Source organism: Balaenoptera acutorostrata, chromosome 18 (assembly GCF_949987535.1).
Source record: "Balaenoptera acutorostrata chromosome 18, mBalAcu1.1, whole genome shotgun sequence".
NCBI classification, from domain to species: domain Eukaryota; kingdom Metazoa; phylum Chordata; class Mammalia; order Artiodactyla; family Balaenopteridae; genus Balaenoptera; species Balaenoptera acutorostrata.
The window spans coordinates 48,158,698-48,183,680 of record NC_080081.1 but is presented as its reverse complement, the minus strand read 5'-3'; the positions used below and the strand labels follow the sequence as shown (position 1 = coordinate 48,183,680).

Sequence of the window (24,983 nt, the reverse complement as noted above, 5' to 3'; positions counted from 1 at the left end):
GCATAACAAAAAGAACATAAACTAAATGTGAGTTAGATATATGAGGAAACATCATTGAATGCCCATGTACTAGGATCTGTGTGGAGCATTTTACCTAGATTTTCTGATTTGTCTCCAGCCCTGCAAGGTAGCTATTACCAGATCCATTTTAAAGCCAGGGAACCTGAAGCTCGCAGAGGTAAAGTAATGCACCAAAAGCCCTACAACAGGTAGGTAGCAAAGGGGAGGTTTGAACCAAAATCTTTTGATTCTGAAGCTGACATTCTTTCCATTACACTCACTTTTCTTGACCCTCTGTATTGTGACACACTGATATACTACGATCCTCTTGATACTGGAGAGATGATCTCCCTGCCCCCTTCTAGCTGACATTGCTCATCCTCTCATACTTGTCATCTGACTTTGTCACCTGATTCAGTCTTCCTCTGCCAGTCAAGTCTTGCCATCATCCTGCATGAATTCAACTCCATGTGAACTACTAATCCAACAGCAAATGAGTTCCTTGACCTCCCTCATCTCCAGGGAAGAATCCTTTCTCCCTACTTTCCGTCACCCACTCTCACATCCATAATCTGAACTTTACTACCATTCACAACTATTTTATTTCTATTAATTTGGATTCATACAAGCTATCTATCCTTATTTTCTCTCTCTTTGTCCCTCTCCCTCCCCCTAACCCTCATCCTGTCATCTATCACAGAAATCTCCTATGCTCTGACTCCACTGTCTTCACTTCCTTGCCTATCCGTGGCTCATCACTTTGACCACTGTTCACCATCCAATATCTTACTTTCCTCCTCCATTACGGTCCTTTCGCAGACTACTGGTAAAACTTAAATGAACTGAAAATTCTATCTTCTTGGCACTATACACTAGCTGCTAAATAATTGTGGTGAAAAATAATACTGCAGGATCAGGGCTGGTACATAATCACCAACCTCAACCAACCTCAACTGGATTCTTAGTACTATCCAACACACCGTCTATGTTTTACCTGGAGCTTGTCACTCCCACTCCCTGAGAGGGGCTGTTTTGACGCTTCTTTCAAGCCTTTCAACCGACTACCCTTCCTCAGCAGAGCACTTGCTCTATTTCATATATAAAATAGAAACTACTTGATGAAAAAAACCCTTAACTTCTTACCATCAAATCTACAAATGTATCTGCACCTGGGGCCAGCTTTTTCTCCTTCCCTCTCATCACATTAGCAGAGCATGTCACTTTCCAAGACAACTTCCTCCACCTGTGCTGATATCTCATCCTCCACACTCTTTCTGGCTGCCCTCAGGACCTTGCTCTATTGAGTATCATTCTTTCCCAACCTCCTTTCCTTTCTCATTTTTCCCAATCTACAATTAAACAAATTCAAACATCTGCTTTGCCCTCTCGACATCAAACCCCTCTAGTTACTAGCCTTCTTACATCTCAGTCTCCCTTCCCATACTCATTTATCAACCCTCTCCCCTCTCCTTCGAGCTGATGTCAATGGGACAACTGTCAGTCTGTTTATTCTATGATCTCTTGGCAGCATTTGACAATATTGACTACCTTTTCTCCTTTGAAATGGTCTCTTCCCTGGGCTTCATGATACCAGAATTTCTTAGTTCCCCTCCCACCTCCATGGTGACTCCTTCTCACACTCTCTTCCCGGCTCCTTTTCCTCTGCCTACATTTACACCATTCCTCACAGTCTCCACTGGCATTTTATTAACTCCCACAGCTTTGCATGTTGAGAACTCCAAGTTTCCATCACCAGAGCACAAGCTCTACTCCTGAGCTCTGGCTACAGTGACCAACAATCCCCATTTGCCAAAGACTAAGGGGTTTCCTGGAATACAGGGCTTTCAGTGCTAAAACTGGGAAAGTCTCAGGCAAACTGGGATGAGCTGGGCACCCTAGACCATACCCAATCATTCACTAGACATGGTAACTCAGGTGTCCTACAGATACTTCATCACCATTTCCCCCAAACTTCATCTTGTCCTGGTGTTCCTTATCTCAGTGAATGGTACCACCTGTTAAAGTCAGATGGCAACTGCTGAAGACAGGTATACATAGAAGGATCTCTCTATCTCAGAGTACTGAGTTCCCAGTCTCTTTTCTTACTGGGGAAATAGCCAATAAGATCCCTATAGAACCTGTTAGCACTTACAAATTCTCCCCAATGAAAAAGCAACAAAAACTAATGTATCTTTTATCTGAAAAGTTACAGATCTACTGGAGAGCTCCAGTGGGGCAACATTTCTTTCCTCGGTGCCACGTTCTTTTGTCATTCATGTTCTTGACACTAATTTTGATCACCATCTAATCCATTATAAAATTTCTTCTTTAAACTCCTTTGGATATTTCTAACATGCTGTTATGGAATGGTTAATTTTCCTCTTCAATAAGCTAAAATAAAGCAATGTTTCTCAAGTAAGGAAACTCTGGGAAACAGCTTGTATTAACTTATGAATACCTCAGCCTGAAGACATGGTACATATCCTGCAGGTCACCGGGAAGCAAAATGGTTGCCCTTCACAGCTTATTCTGTAAATCTGGGGTCCCCAACCCCTGGGCCACAGACCGATACCAGTCCATGGCCTGTTAGGAACCGGGCCGTACAGCAGGAGGTGAGCCGAGGGTGAGTGAGCGAAGCTTCATCTGTATTTACAGCCGCTCCCCGTCACTCACATTACCACCTGAGCTCTGCCTCCTGTCAGGTCAGTGGCAGCATTAGATTCTCATAGGAGCATAAACCCTATTGTGAACTGAGCATGCAAGGGATCTAGGTTGTGTGCTCCTTATGAAAATCTAATGCCTGACGATCTGAGGTGGAGCTGAGGCAGTGATGATAGCACTGGGGAGCAGCTGCAAATACAGATTATCATTAGCAGAGAGGTTTGACTGCACAGAGACCATAATAAATCAATTGCCTGCAGCTTCATATCAAAACCCTATCAGTGAGTGGCAAGTGACAATTAAGCTGCATCTTACGGAGTAGACTGGACATAAGCAACAGACTTCGGGTGTCACTGTCTCCCATCACCTCCAGATGGGACCATCTAATTGCAGGAAAACAAGCTCAGGGCTCCCACTGACTCTGCATTATGGTGAGTTGTATAACTATTTCATTATATATTACAATGTAATAATAATAGAAATAAAGTGCACAATAAATGTAATGTGCCTGAATCATCCTGAAACCATCCCCCACCCCCCTTCCATGGAAAAACTGTCTTCCATGAAACTGGCCCCTGGTGCCAAAAGGGCTGGGGAGCACTGCTGTGAATGGTCTGTGGACCTCAGTTATCTCCACATGGCTCCTGACTCTGGGTGGGCTCAATCAAACAATGCCTTTAAATTGCTTGGACAAGTGAAATACAGCCCAGTGCACAATGGAGAATGAAGAAAAGTTTCAGATTAAGAACCTACAAGAGAAGAGCAAGATCTAAGACTCTTTAGGCTGAAGAAAATAAGGGAAATAAATAACTTCATGGTACTCAAGTGATCATATTTACATCTCCTCATCTTAATTCAGCACCAGACAGTAAACAGGCTTAAGTTACAATGAAAACTTGAGACCAAATTACAGAAAGATTTATTGGAAAAGAAACAATTAACACAGGATCAGACTGCCTGATGGGGAAGGGAAATGGTGTCCTTTCTTTTTTCTCAAATTTGAGAAGATATTCTCTTCTATTTCTGGGAGTTTAGGTATAACATTGTTGAAGTGGGAGCCTTGCTGTGCTTTCACAACTTGAAACCTCTTACTAGACACACAGCTACAAACGTATATGATGATTTTCCATGCTCCATATATTCATCTAAGCCTGAACTTCCCATTTTCATCTTCTTGCCAGCCATCTTGTGATCACATTTGTACATATTAGTGCTTTCACCAGGGGGTGTATGCATCAGTAAGAGGAGAAGCTGAAATTAGATTAGTTAATTTGCTACTTCATTAACAGCTGTGGTAAAAAGTCCAAAGAGAAAGGAGCTTGAAACTAGCTAAAATGAGGGGTTTGTATTGTAAGCGAATCTAAATTATCTATGTCCCCTACTCCTGCGGATAACTGGGAGTCAGCTGTGCACACATCTGTGGGTGTTTATAAACATTCACCATCTGTGAGAAGCTTATGTGTTGTAAATGGTGAGCTAATTAGTGAAATGTTAGTCATTCCTAATGACAGTTTTTATGGATAAAGGTTTTAACCAGGTTAAATTGATCTCGGAACCTTGTTGATAACTGGAGGCTACTCTACGTTTTATTACAAGACTGAGCACCTACACTACGCTGTATAAGTCACACATTAAAGATGCATTATAACTAGATCAGGCTGCTAATTTATGCATGTTAATGAGTTCTGCTCTTAATAGACTGAAGTGCTGATTGAGTATTTGTCAGGGAAAATGAGAAGTTGTCTATCTGTAAAAAGGTCAACCGATTCTATAATAAATGGCATTTTCATTTCTGTTCTACATACATACGAAACACATTCCATTCAGAAAATTAAGATAGCATAGAAGCAAACTAGTAATTGACATGAGACAATTCATTACTGAAAAGATTTGTCCATATATATACATACATACCTGCATATATACATATTTCCCTAAGTTCCCCATATCAGTAACTTATTCTAAACTCATGTCTCTATGTTACTGATCAAAAATGTGGAGAAAACATTTGAAACAGGTTAACTTTCAAATACATTTGTCCTATAACCAAATGGGAAGCAAACCAAAACCAAAACCAATACACTGCACATGGAGAGAGACTCCTATTTACTGCCAAATGGAAAGAGTCTTACCATAATAGAGTTTGTATTTTAATAGAGGACAGTGTTATAGAATGAGTGAGTGGAGAACTAAACAAAGTTTGATTGCTTGGGCTCTAACAAGGCTCATTTTTTTACTTAAAAATTAATTTGGAGAATATAAATGAGATTTCAGAGTCCAAAGGAACCTTATTTTATGGATGAGAAGACTTTTGTTCTGGGAAGCTAACTGATCTGCTCACTGTCACTTAGCTGCTGGTAGAGCCAGGGCTGGAAACCTGGTCACGCTGACCACTAGGCTGGGCCACTCAGCACTATACCAGGCTGCCCATAGTCCAAGGGGATAACAACACTGTCCACAACATGGTGAATTGGGGCAAATGAAAAAAACTATCCGATCTAACATGTTACTCCTTCCCACGCTTCCAGTTCCCACGACCCTGCTCTATTTTATTCTCCTCAGAACTTACTGACTTCTAACACTATAGTATATATATCTTAAACACTGTCTTCTCCACCAGGATACAAGCCCACAAATGGCAGGGATGTTTGCTCATTTTATAGTGCCGTGACATAATATGTGTTCAATAAATATTTGCTAAATGAAGGCAACATTTTGATAGGAAGGATATTTTTCACCATTACGGTAATAATTCTATTAATGAAGGAAGGCACTCCATTGCCAATTTTTATAAATTTTTTGTCAGAAATTTAAAACCACAAGGGCAAATCACACAGGAACCTTAGGAATGTCTTTTGTTATGCTAGATAAGGTGTGATTAATGCTTTAAAAATATCACAAAATACTGAAACATCGCATATGCCAGGTAAATAAACAAGAAAACAAATTTTAATACTGAGAATCCCAGAGCCTTGGAACTGAATATCTGAGCTGATACCAGCTGAAGTGGAAGGAGGAGGAGTGACCCATTTTCTTTCAAAGGGGAGAATGGGACACGTTCTCTGTCTTACTTTACCCGCATCCCAAGCCTCTGTCAGCCTCCAGGGGAAGGGTGCCCCCAGCGTATCCTTATGAGCTAACATGATTTGTTTTTAAATGTTCTTGGTTAGTGTAGTTACTAAAACACCTAAACTGTCTTTGTTAACAAAGAAGTTTGTTTCTTTCCTCTAAGAAAGAAGCTAACATTTATGTGCAGTTGTTGTGTTTCATAATCTATGCCAGGCCCTTTCAGATAAAATTACCCCCCAAATAAAAAGGCTTTAAATTGGAGATGCAAAGTCAACGTGTCCTAAAGCTAGTATAGGCATCATCCACCCTGTTGTGAAAGTTTCTCCCAGCCTCCCCACACCCAATCAGCGACACAGGCTTATTGGTGCTACCTCTAACTGCCTTTCCAATCTATCCTGTCTTCCCGTTTTCAGTGCATTCTAGTTCGGGCCTTTGGCATTTAACTCCTGCAAAATTGCAACAGATTCCTAACTGGTCTCAGTCTTTCTACTCCCTCCACATACTCTAATCCATCTGCTTTTTTGCCGTCAGATCCATCTCTCTAAAAGAAGACGCTATCACCGCTCTGCACAATGCCCTTGGAGGATGAAGCAAAAATCCAAAACACAGCACACTACCCTGTCTTCCAATTTAGCTTCATGTTTTCCCACAGCTCTACTCAACGATCATTCCAGGCCTGCTACACTGTTTATTGCTGTCCAAATATGAATTTCATGCCTCTGTGTCTCAATTTAGCCCAGTGGATTCCGAGGCTTATTGGGAGGCTCAGTGGAAGCCCTGACTTATTTCAGTTTGTGTTCATTTGGTATCCACCTAATTCAAGATTTTGGATTTCTAAGTACCAGTAGAGGTCTGACCACTACTGCTCAGATGTCAGCCCACCTCCCTTCTTCCACCATACTGTGGAAGCCAAAAGGACCTTTAAAATATAAGACCTATCTACATAAGAGAGGACGCAAACCACATACTTGGGTTTTGTTTTTTGTTTTTTGTTTTTTTTGGTCATGCGGCACGCGGGATCTTAGTTCCCTGACCAGGGATCAAACCCACACCCTTTGCGTTGGAAGCATGGAGTCTTAACCACTGGACTGCCAGGGAAGTCCCCATACTTGGGTTATAAATGAAAAAGATGCCCCCATCTGCTGGGAGAGAGACTAGAAAATGAGGAGAGTCCATGCAGCATAGGATCCCAGCACACTGCTCCTCATTCCAGAAGGATATGGGACTAAAGGGCAGAATTTCCCATGGAGTCACAGAGTGGAATCCAAGAGTGGAAGCATCACAAGATGCTGTCCAATGGGCAGATCCAGGGAAGCATCGTGCGGATGCACCATGCACTCCCGAGAGGTGGCCCGGGAACAAGTCTAGGCACAAGAGGGCTGCAGAAGCCCCCCTAGGACTTGAGAGCTGTGGGAGGAACACAGGAACTCCCTATGGGCACTGGCTGGGGAGAAAAGGAAGTTAGAGAGAAAGTCCAACCAAAGAACATGGATATACTCCTGAGAATCACCAATGTAAGGGAGCAAAGGAGGTAGGTATCTGTGAGCAATCTGACAGATCTCCCAGGTCACCATTCAAGAGCAAAACAGACATCGCCTTTACCAAAAGCAGGCAGGAGAAATTATGTGGAAGTAGGGAGGGTGTTCTGGGCCCAGACAGAACAGCACCAAGAAGAATGCACATTCTTAGATGTGTACCCCAAGCCGACTTTCAAGCCTGGGGTCCCCTTTAGGGAGAGAGCTTGGCAGGGAATTTCAAACATGAATAACTGAATTCTACACTGGAATTACTGAGCTAAAACACACAGAGACAGAGAATTGACTAAATTGTTTACCATTAGGCAGGCTGGTGGTTCAGAGTCAGAAATTAAACTGTATTTATAGAAATATTACATCTTTGCATGTAATATTTCTTTTACATCTATAGAAATATTACACATGAATTTGTTCTCTTGACTGAAATATCTATTTACTACCAATACTATAAAAGCAACAAAACAAACGTGACAGATGTCATATCTTGTCCTAGGATTGGGTCAATTTACCTTTAAGTGAGTCTGCTCAAATAGAATATGTACAATTGAGGAATTTTTGTCCTGCAGACATGAATTCCATAAATATTTTAAAAGTGCTTATTGAATACCTGCTAGGGAAAGATACTATATTAGAAACAGAAACTCACTTTGAAAGGTTTATTGATTTTTTGAACATGACTAATTTTGTATGAAAGAATTTTATTTTTGTGAGATTTCTTGAGAAATAATAGTATGTTTGATTTTCATGTATAAAGAAGCAGATTTTTTATAGCTAAATCAGAACATTAATTGAAGTATCATTCCAAATAACTATAGCAAATGTTTCATGTCATTTTCTTCTTTTTTCACATTTTATAGAAGATAAATATCATCTAATTAATGAAATGAGATAAACCTTTTACTCCAAAGAGGCCTCTGATAAGTTTTTAGGAGGAATACAACAAATTCTCAAATTTTTTGATTTTTATTTTCATACTTAACTGACCTCAAATTGGAGAAGGCTAAAAGCATGCACACACACACAGGCCTCCCTTAGCTAAGCTGTAATACTAAGATGGAAATTTTTCTACCTTGAAGAGTTCCTCAGATTCTAACAATGTAAACACTGTTGCAGATATTTCTCCCTTCTCTTCTTACCTTTCCCTTTTTAGAGTCGATAGATGGCAACTGAGTTGGTATTCCATTTCTATTCCACCAAAGTGCACTGCTTTAGGAATAGGATGGTACCAAACATAAAATGGGAATTTCCTCCCTGGGAGGAGGAAAGATTGGAAAAACAACACTCCTTCCCAAGCTCTCCCCTATGACATGAGTGCAGTAGTTCTGAACAAAGCTGGATATCATTTGGGCTCTTCTAATTTTCCAGGCAGAGAAGGAACAGTTCATAAACTCCCTACTATGCCTCCAAATATAACATGAAGCCATTTTATGTTCAATCCCAGCAGATGATTTAGGAAACATCACTTCCTCAGACTGCAATGCTGGGCACAGTAAAGTGAAATGGGAAAATCAGTTAGAACACAGTATAACCCCAACCCCATGTTTCCTTGGACCAAGTTCCTTGAGCATCCTATGGAAAAGCTCTCCAAGGGCTGCAGTCTACAGGGAAGGTGAGCAACATTAGGGTCTTTCTGCAGGGATGAAAGGTGCTTCCAATGATCATAAATGATATTTTCATCTACCAAAGTTGAAATCAGAGGATAATGATAGAGGCAGAGCAAAATGGTAGAATCATCTATTAAAACATTTAATAGATCTATTTATTCACTTACTGATTTAATATCTATCTAATAAAAGTACTCCATGCAAACAAGAAATAGTGAGCGACTACTATCAAAAGTTGCCATGTTTTTTTGAGAGCTTAACATTGTTCCATTTAAAATAAATAATGGAGGGCAAAGAGAAAGAAAAGAAAGTACTTTTATTCATTCGTGAAACCAACAGAAAATACCATCTAATTAGCATTGAGAATATCCACTGGAAACGAGATAATAACTGCAATTCAGCACGAACACAATCAATAGTTATAAAATATATCTGAAGTGCAATAGAAAAACCCCCTTTTTCTTAATTCTTAGCTTTTGAATAAAGAGAGTCCCTTTTGTTCACCAATCTTCTTGACTTTATGACATTTGAAGGCTATTCTGCAGTTAGCTTAAAAACAGGAACTGTTGCACATCTAGAAGGTTAGAACTAACGGCAAGTCAAAGAGTCAGAGTGGGAATGACTTTGGAGGGAAACTATCCAGCCTCCTAATGCAGTGATCCTTTACACAACCCTCTTGAAAGTTAGTGATGGAGCCTCTGACTCAACACTAATTTGACAAAAAATGTTTCCACTTTGCAAGAGTTGCTGCATGAATACCACTAATAGTTTAAAAATGAGCATTAAAAGGATTATATTACTAAAATTACTGTCACTTTTACCCATTAATGATAATTATTGGTGAAAGTGCTATGGTGACACAATTTACTCTAGCCAGTAATGTCTCCCAAGAGTTGCTTGTTCCAAAAGCAGTCAGTCATCTGTTTTCTGTATTACACTAGTCTGTCAAATTCTTCCTGCCTTGAGGCATCCTCTCCTGTGTTAAGGCTGCCCTCGATGTTGACTTTGTTAATATTATGCTGCTTCTAATTTTCTTGAAGAACATTGGGTACCTGAGGAAGGAAGCTATTCAGGAAACAATATTTTAAAATCCTATCACAAAATAATGTCTAATTTCATCTAAACACTAATGCCTATTTATACCATTTTCAAGTAACACATAAATATTCAATTTCTCTGCTTAATTTTCCCAGTCTGCCCTAGGGTATACTTATTTATCATCAAAAGCCAAATACTATTGAGTTCCTCTTTTACTCAGCAAGATAATCACTTCAGACTTTGAGCAACCTTCATGACCAAGTTCAACACCACTGAATGGATTTCCTTCAACTTTAAGGATTTAATGTCAAAATGACCAAAAATAGGAAGAGAAAAGAGACAGTCTATTAATAAAGAAATAGAAAGCTGGCTCCCCCATGACCTTTTGACACATTGATATTTTCATCTCAAAAGATATACAAACAATAGTACAGAAATACTGGGGACAAAAGCTGGGATAAAAGGATAAGAGCACAATGGTTGTGCTAGGTTGGTTACTGGAACAATTGACAGCCAGGCTCTTGCTAACATTTCAAAAGTTCAACTGCACAACTTTCCATTTCAAATTAACAGAATCTAAAAGTCAGGTAATTTTCTGTTGTTGGAAATGTGTTGAAAGATTAAGTTTTCCCTAACAATTACCATGATTTTTGTCAATATTTTTACTCATTTAACTACTAGATCCTCGTTTTGCAACACAGATCAGCCATTCTGCAAATGCATGCTTTGGCTATAGGAAGATAAGAAAAAAGTTAACAGAACAATTTTTTTTACTCTGTGTCATAAAACTCAAAAGAACAGTCTCCATAGATTATTTATATTAGGAGTTGGCAAACTTTTTCTGTAAAGGACCAGATAGCAAATATGGGACAAATGGTCTGTGTCCCAATTACTCAACTCTGCACTTGTAGCAAAAAGGCAGCCACAGACAATATGTAAAGAAATGAGTGTGTCTATTTTCCAACAAAACTTTATTTACAAAAAGAGGTGCAGGCTGATTTGGCTCAAGGGCTGTAGTTTGACCTACATTTTTACTTTACATATAAATAACAATATGCTCAACTGAACACAAAATGGAAGAGATGTCTTTCAGCCACTTAAATATGTATCATTTGTTTGGCAAATCTTCTGAGTGCCTTCCATGGTATTTACTATGTGCACACAGTGTGCTAGGTCCTACGAGAAGAACGCATAAGGCCATATTCTTGAAAAATGCACAATCTATTAGAAGCACAAGACTAAAGCAAATAAAATGAGGATAACCAAATATTCTATACATAATTTATATGGCAAGACTATAATGGTTTATAAAAAATAGACTATTATCAAGAGCAAATATTAGGAGAAGACTTTTTGGAGAATGCAAGAATTGTTAAATCACATTTTGTTAGATTCAGTCAGTTAAGAATTAGAGAAAAGGTATTTATGGCAGAGAGAACATCAGAAATAAATTCAGAGAAGTAGGAATAACTAAGCCAGAGGTACACTGGATAGTATAACCAGTTCAACAAAGACAGAGGACAGTCACTGAGAATTTCAAGTTCATGGTCTCTTATCTGTAACCTTTTCAGTCAGATATTTCAGAATTGAAGTTTTTCAGACTGTAGAAAGGTCAAAAAGGAGTATACGCTGTAAAATCATAACACACCAGAGCAACTTAGGGCAGCATCCTCTAATTAAAAATTTTATTATTTCTGCAGCATGAATATTCACATTTGATGGAACCTCTTATCAGTTCAGGTCAGATTTGGCATCAAATCAGTTTGGACACTAAAGTTACTTTAAAAATTTTGGTTTTCAGAGCATCCTGCATTTTTGACTTATAAAAGGGGATGTAGACATATTTAACTGCTTGAAGGACCTAAGCAATTCTGTTTTGGTTGCAATTTTGTCTGATTGGTTGCTATAGTTTTTTTGACTAGCATACACACACACACACACACACACACAAACATATATACCCACAAACACACACATACATACACATATATACATATATATAACAGTTGGAAAAACGGTGAAATTTATACCATCCCTGGTATGTGTGTGTGTGTTTACAAAATGTTTAAAGGGAATACATTAGATTACAGAAACAAGATAAGTCTGTTAAAAGACAAAGAGATTTGTGATTATGCCTGAAATAAGACAACATTCAATGTCTATCTCTGAAATTGAAGAGAACAACTTCCCATCAAATACAAATAATAATTCCACTCAGAACTGACAATCTGACTTGGAAGGGCTCATGGTGACAACAATCCACTGGCTTGGAAAGTGTACACTGTGTAAATAACTACTGATTAGGGAGACAGTTATCTAAGGAGTACTCAGTGTTCTACACAAAGAAGATGCTACTGTGATTGAGTCCTCAATTACACTACAATAAGTGTAACTGATGTTATCAAAGTTATAGCATCTCCATATTGTAATAAGATCAAAAGTACTGATTGATATGATTTCTTCCTAGAATATAAATAGGGTGAATCTGGCCTTAGTAATAAAAAAATTTATGAATAAGTGATGTTAATATAAAGATTTCTTTGGTAAAATTCATAAAAGAAATCTGTGCTATACAATAAAGATTTAAATGATTTTCCCCCGATGATTGGCATTTAATCTCTCACTCCAAAACAAACCTAAACAACAAAAATTGGAGTCTATTTTCTACTTGGCATGTAGTTAATATTATATAATATTCATAAGAAGGGCAATGAAAATGGTTTTTAAATACTGGATGAGCAGTAAACCAATCAGTGTGAGGATGTACCATAATGATGTTTAACAAAGAACTACACACATAACTCAAAGTAAAAAAAAAAAAAAAAAAGAATCAAGGTTTCAAGATATGTTGTGCTGGAGAAGTCTGAGAGCCTCCTCTCCTAATTTCTCTTCTCTGGGGCATTTTGGAAGGAGACAAAATGGTATGTGAGCCTTGCACATCTACACAGAGAAGCCATCTATGAGTGCACACAAAAGCTATTCTCTAAATGAGTTTCCACAAATTGAAGCTGTGTTTTCCAGTGAGAGACTCCTGCACACAAATGAAAACCTGTATAACTATTAGTGAGACTCTCTAGGAAAAGTCTCCCAACAGACACCCCTTGATACTATTCATGGGGTCTCAGTCTCTTAATACCATCAGAAAAAAAAAATGTCACATGGTAGAGATGGGGGTGGAGATGGGGTGTCTCAGGGCATTTGTGCTCCAGTAAAGCACACTAAGGTGTTTGTGCCCTTTCAAAAATACTATACTGCAAGTTCCCTGGGTCCTTAACTTCTAACCTGGGTCAAACAGTGAAAATACTGAAGACATTTTCACCCCTTTCAGAGATGTTGAGCTCTGGGCCCAGAACTATTTAGACTATTGAAAAATCCATCCTTCAAGAGGGGCAGGGTGGGGCAGAAGACCTAAATAGACATTTCTCCAAAGAAGACATACAGATGGCTAAGAGGCGTATGAAAAGATGCTCAACATCACTAATTACTAGAGAAATGCAAATCAAAACTATAATGAGGTATCACCTCATACTGGTCAGAATGGGCATCATCAGAAAATCTACAAACAACAAATGCTGGAGAGGGTTTGGAGAAAAGGGAACCCTCTTGCACTGTTGGTGAGAATGTAAATTGATACAGCCACTATGGAGGACAGTATGGAGGTTCTTTAAAAAGCTAAAAATAGAATTACCATATGACCCAGCAATCCCACTACTGGGCATGTACCCAGAGAAAACCATAATTCAAAAAGACACATGTGCCCCAATGTTCACTGCAGCACTATTTACAATTGCCAGGTCATGGAAGCAACCTAAATGCCCATTGACAGATGAATGGATAAAGAAGATGTGGTACATATATACAATGGAATATTACTCAGCCATAAAAAGGAACGAAATTGGGTCATTTGCAGAGACGTGGATGGACCTAGAGACTGTCATACAGAGTGAAGTAACTCAGAAAGAGAAAAACAAATATCTTATATTAACACATATATGTGGAATCTAGAAAAATGGTACAGATGAACCAGTTTGCAAGGCAGAAATAGAGCCAAAGATATAGAGAACAAATGTATAGATGCAAAGGGGGGAAAGTGGGGTGAGGGTGGGGGGATAAATTGGGAGATTGGGATTGTCATATACACACTAATATGTATATAATAGATAACTAATAAGAACCTACTATGTAAAAAAATAAATAAAATAAAATTCAAAAAAAATGATACAAATGAACTTATTTACAAAATCGAAACAGACTCACAGACTTCAAAAACAAACTATGGTTACCAAAGGGGAAATGTGGGGTGGGGGGAGGGATAAATTAGGAGTTTGGGACTAATATATACACACTACCATGTATAAAATAGATAATCAACAAGGACCTACTGTATGGCACAGGGAGCTCTAGTCAATATTCTGTAATAACCTATATGGGAAAAGAATCTGAAAAATAATGGATATATGTATATGTATAACTGAATCACCTTGCTGTACACCTGAAACTAACACAACATTGTAAATCAACTATACTCCAATATAAAATAAAAATAAGTAAAAATTAAACCTCTTGTAAATCAAGTATACTTCAATAAAAAAATTAAAAAGAAAAAGTGGGGCAGGGAGGTGCTAGTTCTAGGCATTGGGATATACAAATCTTTGGATAAGCAGAAGAATCAAAGTAGAATCTGAAGCATTTGGGAAACATTCCTAATTTGGCAATTCTCTCAAAACTTCCCAAGACAAAGGAAGAGGCTATCTAGTTTAAAATCATTGATATGGCACTAAAGAGATAGTTGTCCCTCTCACAGGTTTTCAGGAAAGACAATTCTCAACAAAGGTATACAATACATAGGTATAGTCTAGTGCCAGTCACCAATTACTAAAATTGTTTTGGTCCCTTTTTTCTGCATTATGGTTAAGTCATCAGTGGTAAAGGAATAACAGCACAATAGTTAAAAATATGACTTCTGGGACTATCATATTAAGTGAAGTAAGTCAGATGGAGAGAGACAAATATATCACTTAGAGATGAAATCTAAAAAAATAATATAAATCAACTTATTTACAAAACAGAAACAAACTCACAGACATAGAAAACAAACTTATCGTTACCACAGGGGAAAGGAGAGGGGGAGGGATAAATTAGGATTATGGAACTAACAGCTACACACCACTATATATAAAATAGATAAATAATAAGGATTTACTGTATAGCACAGGGAACTATATTCAATATCTTGTATTAACCTATCATGAAAAAGAATCTAAAGCTGTACACCTGAAATAACACAATATTGTAAATCAACCATAGTTCAATTAAAAAAATTTAAAGAACTAAAAATAAAAACATGACCTCTGGTCAGAAAACATGAGTCTTGGCTTCACTGCTTGCTAAAACTGTGACCATGTACAAAAGGAATTAACTGACTCTTTGATAAAAGTAGTCTTCTAAGATCACTGCAACTATTACATACAATAATGAACACATACAGAGCCTGGCAAATAATATGTGACACATAAAATGGTGGTGGTAGTGGTAATGATAGTAGTAGTAGTGGGTGTTGTTGCTTTTATTATTATTATAATAATAATTATTATTATTCCTTAAAAGATGAAGGTAAGAAAAGGGAAATAATCAAGGCCAATGCAATCTAATTTATTTATTCTTCTAAGTAGAGAAATAATTAAAACTACTGTTTTATATGCATAGATGGCCAAAAGATGCTAAAAAACTGAAAGCACTACTCTATAAAACTAGAATATATGCAATTATGGAAAATAATCTAAGTTTTATGATATATGTAGAGGACAGGGTAATTGTCAAGCCTTTGAAAGCAAATACACACATTAATTGCATAACTTTGAGACTGGCAGAGACATTCCCAAGTAGTATTTCTGTAATATGTATTTCCTCTAAAATGGAGGCCTAATTGCTTAGTTATTCTAAATTGCAGAATAGAAAACAAAGGAGCAGTTTTGGCCATGTGGGTAAACAACAGATTTCTAAAAGCTAATTATCTCTTTATTTAATAGACTGAAGTTGTACCAAATGAGATATTTAAGTCTAATAAATAATAAATTGTAATCTAAAGACTAAAATATAGAAGCTGCTCATATAGTTTTTATTGCTCCATTAAATAAGCTCTTATTTACCTCCTTCACAAAACATAATTATACAACATTGGGACCATTTCAAGACCATTCTGATGTGCTATTTAAAAATTAAGTGAATCAACTTACATACTCAGGAAGTCTTAAAGCATAATATTTGAATTCTATTATCAAACGCCCTATTCATTTCCATGATTAAGAAACAGAAGTGCAGCTTTGAAAAAGTTGTACATAATCACATAAAATCACTATCTGTTTTACTAGAAATGATCACACATAAGGATAGCTACGCACTTTAAATAAATTTCACTGTCTATACTTACTAATTTCTACATCAGATATTTAATACTTTCAGTATCTTCTAAATAAAAATAATTCAAATTTAAACATCAACCTCAGAGAATGTATTCAAAATTCAACCAATTAAACAAGGACATCATGAAAATGTAATTTGCTTGTTTGTTTAATGTAATACCAAATCATTCAACAGAAATATCTACAACTGCATATGTGAATATTTAAGAGACCTCCAGGCTCATCATTTTTAAAGAAAACAAAAATGAGACAAATGACCTTTTAATGCCATTACATAATACAAGATGCTGTGCTTCTTAGTTTTGCTGCTCAAAAGGATTTTTAATGCTTCATTTTTCTTCTTAGGGAAACATCCCACTAACCCATGTTTATTTTCATTCTACTAACAAAAAAAACATTCTGAAATGATAGTGATAATAAATAGTAGACTTGAAAATAGTTGCTTGCTGTCTTGCCAAGGGCAAGTAGTGATTTATGATGGATAAGAAAGAGCAGGGATTGAATTTACTCTACTGCCTCGGGTGATGGTACAAGAATTTGTACATCTGTGAAAAAACACAGTTCTTATTTGTATGGTGAAAATGCTAAAGTCATGAAAATATATGGAAGGAAGCTTCCTGTGGGTTTAGGGTAGGGTTATGTGAAGATTTTTCTCCTTCTCTATCATTCAGGGGTATGTGTTCTACATAGAGAAATAAGAAAAAACAAGAAGTTCCTGGTCCAGAGAGGTGACAAAACACTACTATAAATTCAACAATTTGCCCTTCTACATTCTTTTGAAGAAAGCCAGGGCAACAACTTCTACAAAGATTAGAGCAATACTATATTCTGTATGAAAATATAACACCCAGAAAGAAAAATAATATAAAGTTTTAGCTGATCCTCACAATAAGATGTTTAAAAACTTCACACTATTAGCATATATAGCATAGTAAATATACATGAGCCTGGTTATCCTATCAGTTTATAAGGAGTTTTATAACCAATATTTTAAATGAATAAGTTTGATATACATTAATATTCTCTTTAGTTCTGAAGACCAAATTTCATCTCCAGCACACACCAACACAGCCAGTCTCTATTTTCATCTCATTATCCTGTCTTACTTTACTTCTCATAGCTTTTTATAATCTGAAATTATCTTACATATGTGGTTGTCTGATTCACTCATTATAATTTTAAACTTCATCACAGCAGAAATCTTATTTATCCTTATTTATCACTGCAATCACAGCATATAGGAAAAAAAAAACTGTTGATGAATAAAAGAAACAAAAGTGGCCTAGCTATTAATTTTTTCTATACCAATAAAATAATAATGGAAGACCACAGAAATTATATTTTTCATGATAATACAATGTATTGACAAAAAGCATGTTCTACATCTAATATGGAAAGAAAAAGGTGACTTCATATTTGTACTATTTTTAAAACAGTACTATTTTTAAATATGAAAAAAGGTATCAACATATAAGTAATAATATATTTGATTCTTATATGACTTACTTGGCTATAACAACTACATTAATACTGAGACTGAATATTTTGTTTTTCTATGCTAATAATCATGTTATGGTTAAAGGAAAATTAAAGACCATTCAGAATAATCATCATTTACTGGGATTTTAGAAGAGGTCTTTTACTTTGGTGAGAAAATTATATATTTAGGTGCTATGAAATTTGGGATATAGCCCTAAATTCTTTAAAATTCTACAGTCTACAGGAAAATAATTCAAAGTTGATTTCCAAAATTTTCAAAAGAACTGCATCATAGCTTTCTATTGTATCAAATGCTGTATGATCTTTTATCAAATGATTGATTAAATCTATTAAAATATTCACATAATATATAGTATTAAATTATTTATTTAATATTGTTTATATAAATCAATGTTAGCCAGACTATCCTTTGAAGAATACTCTCCCGGAAAATGTCAAAATGTGTGGTACATATGGACCTCAGCATATAAAGGCTTTGGGAGCTCCCATCAAGTGAGATCCTTACATTTATTTGAAACCCATCTACGGTAATTTCCAGACCACGTTTGGGAAGAGATAGTATAGAAAAATTTCATAAAATAATCCAATAGGTCGAATAAGATGAGCTCCAATTTACCAAAGATGTAATAGAAAACTTTCCTTAAATTTATTTGAAAAATCAAAAGTATTCAAATTTATTTTAATAATTGAGAATAGAAAAGTAACAACCTCAACATAAAATTACCTATCTGAAAACAACATAAACCAGCTATTAGCCATAATTGATCGTCAAATTTTAGAACAGTTTTGATAGAATTCAGAAACAGACCCTAGTATATTAAAAATTATACATCAAATATATGAATGACTAAGAAAGAATTACAAATAAATGGAGCAGAATTGTATTATGAATAACTTAAACTAAAAAAAGATTGAAGCAGAATATGAAATTGCTGAAGGGATGATTTTCTAAACCTAAAGATGATAGAAAAAAAATCACAAAAACAAAGATTATAATAAAACATTACATAAAAAGAAACACATGTCAAGATATAAAAATAAAAAGCCAAATTGAGAAAATCTATTTAAAAGGTAAATATTGATGCATAATAAGCTAACACATAAATCAACTAGGAAAAAGACTAAGACAACACAATTCACCAAGGAGGATATACAAATGCACCATGAACACTTGAAAAAATGTCCAGATTCAGTAATATTCAAAGAAATGCAAGTGAAGATAATAAAATACAACTTTTTAATCTATTAAATTAACAAAAACCTTAAAAAATGAGAATACTCAACTAATATACATTCATAAACTAAACGTTAAAAGTTGGTGAAATTAGAATAATACTTCTGGAAATCAATTTGGTAACGTGCACCAAAAGTCTTAAAAATATTTACCCTTTTCTATTCCATATTCTAATAATTACAAACATTTTCAATTAGTTATGCATAAATAAATATCACACTGAAAAGTTGGAAATAACTATTGTTCTATGACCTCACATTGACTAATGTGACATGGTATAGCCAGTGGAGGCAACGACATAGATATTACAAATTACAAATTAAAAATCACAAGTTACGTAACACATGAAACATTCAGGAAGTTCAGCAAGGTAATGTGAGACACTAAACTCACGTTGTTAAAAGGTACAAGCTTTTAAAACTGAAGGAAAAATGTGTCAAAATATTAACAGTGATTCTTTGGATTATGGATAATGGTCTTTGATCCACTACTTTTTAGGTGATTTTCTATAACATGAAAATATTATTTTCAAATTGGAAAATAAAATAAACTTAGTTATTTTTAAAAATGGAAACTTCCTTCAGGAGAAATAGAAATTTAAATGAAAACATTATTAAGATTACATTGGATGTGAGGTTTCATTAAAATTTTTGCTTCCTGTCAGGTTTCAACTTTCCAGACTGATTGCTAAAAAGGCTCTGTGTGACAGACCCTTAGGTAAAACCCACAAACAGTACACAGCCAATCTGCCATCAAGTAACTCATCTAGATGGCTTGTTAACCAACACTAAATGAGCAAATGTTCAAATATCAGAATGTCTGGTAAATTAGGCAGTAATACATTATTTTAAAAAGGTGTCCAGAATTTCTTTTAAAAATCAGTGCTAAGTTTTCCTGATCTCCATTTTGTTAACACTTTAAGATATTTCTGAGAACACTTCCTGAATTTCAAATGTACTCCTATGAACAAGAAATTGTGCTTGGATAATTTTTTCCCCTAGAAGAAACATGTACAATACATTAAGCTACTCAGCTTGCTTTATTAAAGATAAAATATGTCTGTAAAAGTGAAAGTAAAGAAGGCAAAAAAGGCATCTCGGTTTACCCCAGGGAAACCTTAGGTGAATTTGCAGCCCTGAGTTGTAAACTATGGTAATTGAGCAGTGAAGTTGATGGATTTTAATTAAAGTCTTCTGCAATCCTTAGTGGCTTGGAGGTGGAAGAGACAGAATTTTGAGGGGGTAAAAATATAACTACAATTTACTTAATTCTTTTGCTTCTAACTCAGTGGTAACTTTTAGCTTTAGAAAATATACATATACCTCTCTGTAAAACAGTAGTTTTTCTACTTTTTCTTTTAAATTTTTTCCAAGAACGTTTTAATAAAGAAAATTTCAGGGACTGCCCTAGTGGTGCAGTGGATAAGAATCCACCTGCCAATGCAGGTGACACAGGTTCGATCCCTGGTCCAGGAAGATCCCACATGCCGCACAGCAACTAAGCCAGTGTGCCACAACTACTCAGCCTGCGCTCTAGAGCCCGTGAGCCACAACTACTGAGCTCATGTATCACAACTACTGAAGCCCGCGTGCCTAGAGCCCGTGCTCTGCAACAAGAGAAGCCACCGCACCGCAATGAAGAGTAGCCCCCGCTCGCGGCAACTAGAGAAAGCCTGTGCGCAGCAACAAAGACCCAACACAGCCAAAAATAAATAAACAAAATAAATAAATTAAAAGAAAACAGAAAATTTCAAAATACAAAAGTAGAGAAAATGGTATAGTGAACACATCCTACCCTCCAAGTACCCATCACCCAACTTTACCAAGTATTATTTATAGCCAATCTTGTGTCATCTATACACCTGCCTACTTTCCAGTCATGCTAGGCTATTTTGACTGAAATCCTAGATATAATATCTTTTCATCTATAAAATTTCAGTACGAGTCTCTAAAAGAGACTTTAAAACATATTCACAACAATGTTGTCATGTTTACAAGAAAAAATAAAGCATTCAAATTTTTCAGACTACTTTTTTCCACATTTGTTTGGATTGGAGTATATATAAGTTTCATTTATTACAATTAGTCAATATGTCTCTTTAAGTCTCTTTTAATCAGTAAGTTTCCCCTCCATCATATTTTCCCCTTCCTTAAGAGTATTTTGTTAAAGAAAACAGATTACTTGTCCCAAAGAATTTCCCACAGTTTCCTATAGTTAATTTATTCACTGACATAAATTATTGCAGATTGGTTATTTAAGTAGTAGCCAAAGAACTGCTAATATAATGGAACTACAACAGTACACCAGAGGACCAAAATCACCTATGACCAATGTCAGAATGAAAACACTACTTGTTAGTAAACTAAAGTGGGGAAAGCCCATAAAAGAAAGAATTGCTCTACTGTTTAGCTATGCAAATAAGCGATCATGTCTTCCTTTTTCACAGAAGTATATTAAACTGCTGATAAAGTAACCCATATTAATCTTGGTGTACACAGTATAAATAGCAAATTTGATAGTACTCACCAGTCTTCATTTCTAACAGGCGTTTTTTCTTTTGTTGGCGTTCAAGTCTTTCCTTCTCTGCCAATTCTTTGGCTATCCTGGCACGTTTTTCTTTTTCCTCTGCTTCTCTTTTTTTGAAATTCTCCTTCATTGCTTGCTATTACAAACAAATTTTGGAAAATGATCAATATTAACCACAGTGATTCCACAAAGAAAATGGAAAATTATTAATCTGTAGAATTGTGATTAAATGTCCTTTAAGTAATGACTACTTCTTATATTAGTAACACAATCTTTTAAAATATTAGCACATGAACCTTTGTTAAATGTGTTGCGTATGTAAAAATATAACTGTTATGTTTAAAGCACCTGCATGTTAGTGAAATCAACTAAGAGAAGGAAGACAGAAACTAAAGATAAAAGAGCATTTAATTTACAAATCAAAACCATTTTCCTATACATACTTCCAAAAGAGTGTCTAGGAAACGTATTAGTCTCCCATACCTCCTCTGCTAAGTAAACTATTGGGTACAAGAAAAATAATCACAGAAGAAATGATAGAAAAGAGCTGAAATTTTGTAATGGCTACCTTATATTACAAACCATCGTTTAACAATTTCTTTCATACAGAGAGAAGTGTCATAAGGATGACTAAAGAAATATTTGGCATTTCAAAGTCAGGCCCTCTGACTGTACATCAAAACCAATAATGACATGTGAACCATAAGAATATCTCAATAGATATGTGATTAGTTACTTTCTTATTTTTTAAAATTTTATGCAAATCAAGAAATGCCACTCATGTGGCATCTGTGGGAATTAGCAGGTAATCATAGATTTTTCAAAGTGCCAACAAACAGCATGGCATCATATTACACTCTCCTGTGGAGACCATATTCTCAGTACCAATGAATCCAAACAGGTTATCTAATTGCTAGTTTATCACTAATAGAATTAAGTAGTAAAGTATATAATTAAACTTTAACAAGTAGGTGGCATGTTATTTTGGGGTGAGGCTTTAATTTCTTCTTTACTATAATATTCTTTTTTTCCTCTTTACCCTAGGGATAATGCAAGTTCTTCATTAGAAATAAAATAAAGTTTAGTATTATTGATCAAAACAATAAAAGGAAAATTGCAAAGAAAAAAGGAGGAAAAAAAGCACAGAACAGAGGGAATATTAGACTCATCCATCCATCCATCCATGCAATAAACATTTACTGAGAGACTGAATAGTAAATGGTACTAACCTAAAGACTTGGGAAATAGAGATATAGTTCTAAAACAAGTTTACATTCTGTGTGATAGGGTGGGACAGGAGGCAAAGACAGACGATAAACAATTAAAATCTTTAATAAATATAGTACTACAAAAAAAATTAAAAGAATGATGTGATAGAATGCCTGGACAGTTAACTTACATTAGGTGGTCAGATAAGGCCTCCCTCTCTGATTTGATTCAAGCTCAAAGTCAAGGAGCTACCCAGATAATGATCTGGGAAAAAACAAATGCAAAGGCTGTTGGTGGGTTGGAGAGAGAAGAAAGAGGCCAGTATGGTGATGTTAGATAAGGTCAGAAGATATGCTGGGGCCTGATCATTTAGGATCTTCTAGAACAAGATAGGGGGGGGTTAGAGTTTCCTTCAAGGAAGGAGGAAACAACTAAAGACTTTCAAGTAAGAGAGTGCAAAACTAAGTACTCTAAGATACAAGTACTAATGAAGCACCTTTGTTCCAAACTATCTTTTCAAAGATATTTATATAATGAACACTCTTGGAAGATAGAGGTAGTGTCTACCTCTTAAGCAAATGGATTTGTTTACTGTCCAGTATGATAAACTGGGGCAAAGGTCAAATAGTCTTACTAATTCTGAAAAAAGATTGGGTTCCCTAAATTCAGGATTTCCTTTGAGTAATACAAAGCACTATGTGTGTAGGTATTAAACCCAGCCCTCTTCACATTGCCCTGTGGGAACCTGAGATCAGGAATCTACGAAATTATTTACTCTAGCTATGACTAGTGCTGTAATAAACCATTCTTCGTTTCTGACCCCATGGTCTTTTGTCTTTACCAACATCCACGAAACTATGGAAATCATGAAACTTTGATAAATCTCAGACTCTTCACAGTTCATGATATATAGTAACACTAAATATTATTGCTAAGCTATGAAATACCAGCTGCAATAATACATATTTTAATATGCAATCCCTCCTTTCCTCAAAATGGAATCTGCATCCTCCATTCTGACTTAGAATGATTGTGTGCTTGTTCACTACAATGAAAGTAAGAGGCAGAAGCAAGACTTGAAAGCTATCTACAGTTTATATTTTTTCCACCATATGGCTTCATATTGATGATACGTTAAGCACCACCTATAAGACAACGGCTGCTAAAAAGTCAACATAAGTTAGGAAAAGAGAAGGCAACCTATAAAATGGACAACCATGAATAAATGGACAAATTCTTAGAAAGGTAGAATTTTCCAAGACTGAAGAAGGAAGAATTAGAAAATATAAGCAGACCTACCACAAGTAATGAAATTGAAACCGTAATTAAAAATCTTCCAACAAACAAAAGTCCAGGACCAGATGGCTTTACAGGCGAATTCTATCAAACGTTTAGAGAAGACCTAACACCGATCCTTCTCAAACTCTTCTGAAAAACTGCAGATGGAGAAACACTCCCAAACTCATTCTACAAAGCCACCATCACTCTGATACCAAAACCAGAAAAGAAAATTATAGACCAATATCACTGATGAACATAGGTGCAAAAATCCTGAACAAAATATTAGCAAACAGAATCCAACAGCATATTAAAAGGATCATACACCATGATCAAGTGGGATTTATCCCAGGGATGCAAGGATTCTTCAATATACACAAATCAATCAATGTGATATACCACATTAACAAATTAAGGAATAAAAACTGTATGATCATCTCAATAGATGCAGAAAAAGCTTTTGACAAAATTCAACACCGATTTATGATAAAAACTCTCCAGAAAGTGGGCATAGAGGGAACCTACCTCAACATAATAAAGGCCATATATGACAAACCCACAATAAGCATCATACTCAATGGTGAAAAACTGAAAGCATTTTCACTAAGATCAGGAAGAAGACAAGGATGTCCACTCTCGCCACTATTATTCAACATAGTTTTGGAAGTTCTAGCCACAGCAATCAGAGAAGAAAAAGAAATAAAAGGAATACAAGTTGGAAAAGAAGAAGTAAGACTATCACTGTTTGCCGATGACATGATATTATACATAGAAAATCCTAAAGATGCCACCAGAAAACTACTAGAACTAATCAATGAATTTGGTAAGGTTGCAGGATACTAAATTAATGCACAAAATCTCTGGCATTCCTATACACCAACAACAAAAAATCAGAAAGTGAAATTAA

At 35.8% G+C, this 24,983-nt stretch overlaps 1 protein-coding gene across 1 annotated transcript in view; it reads right to left on the bottom strand.

Annotated features, from left to right (window-relative positions):
* The window catches only part of DIAPH3 (diaphanous related formin 3), a 577,679-nt gene that overhangs the window by 146,671 nt on the left and 406,025 nt on the right, over positions 1-24,983 (bottom strand). The window contains exon 25 of the mRNA XM_057532925.1: positions 21,590-21,725. Coding sequence (XP_057388908.1) covers positions 21,590-21,725 — 136 coding nt within the window. The remainder of the gene's footprint in view (positions 1-21,589; positions 21,726-24,983) is intronic.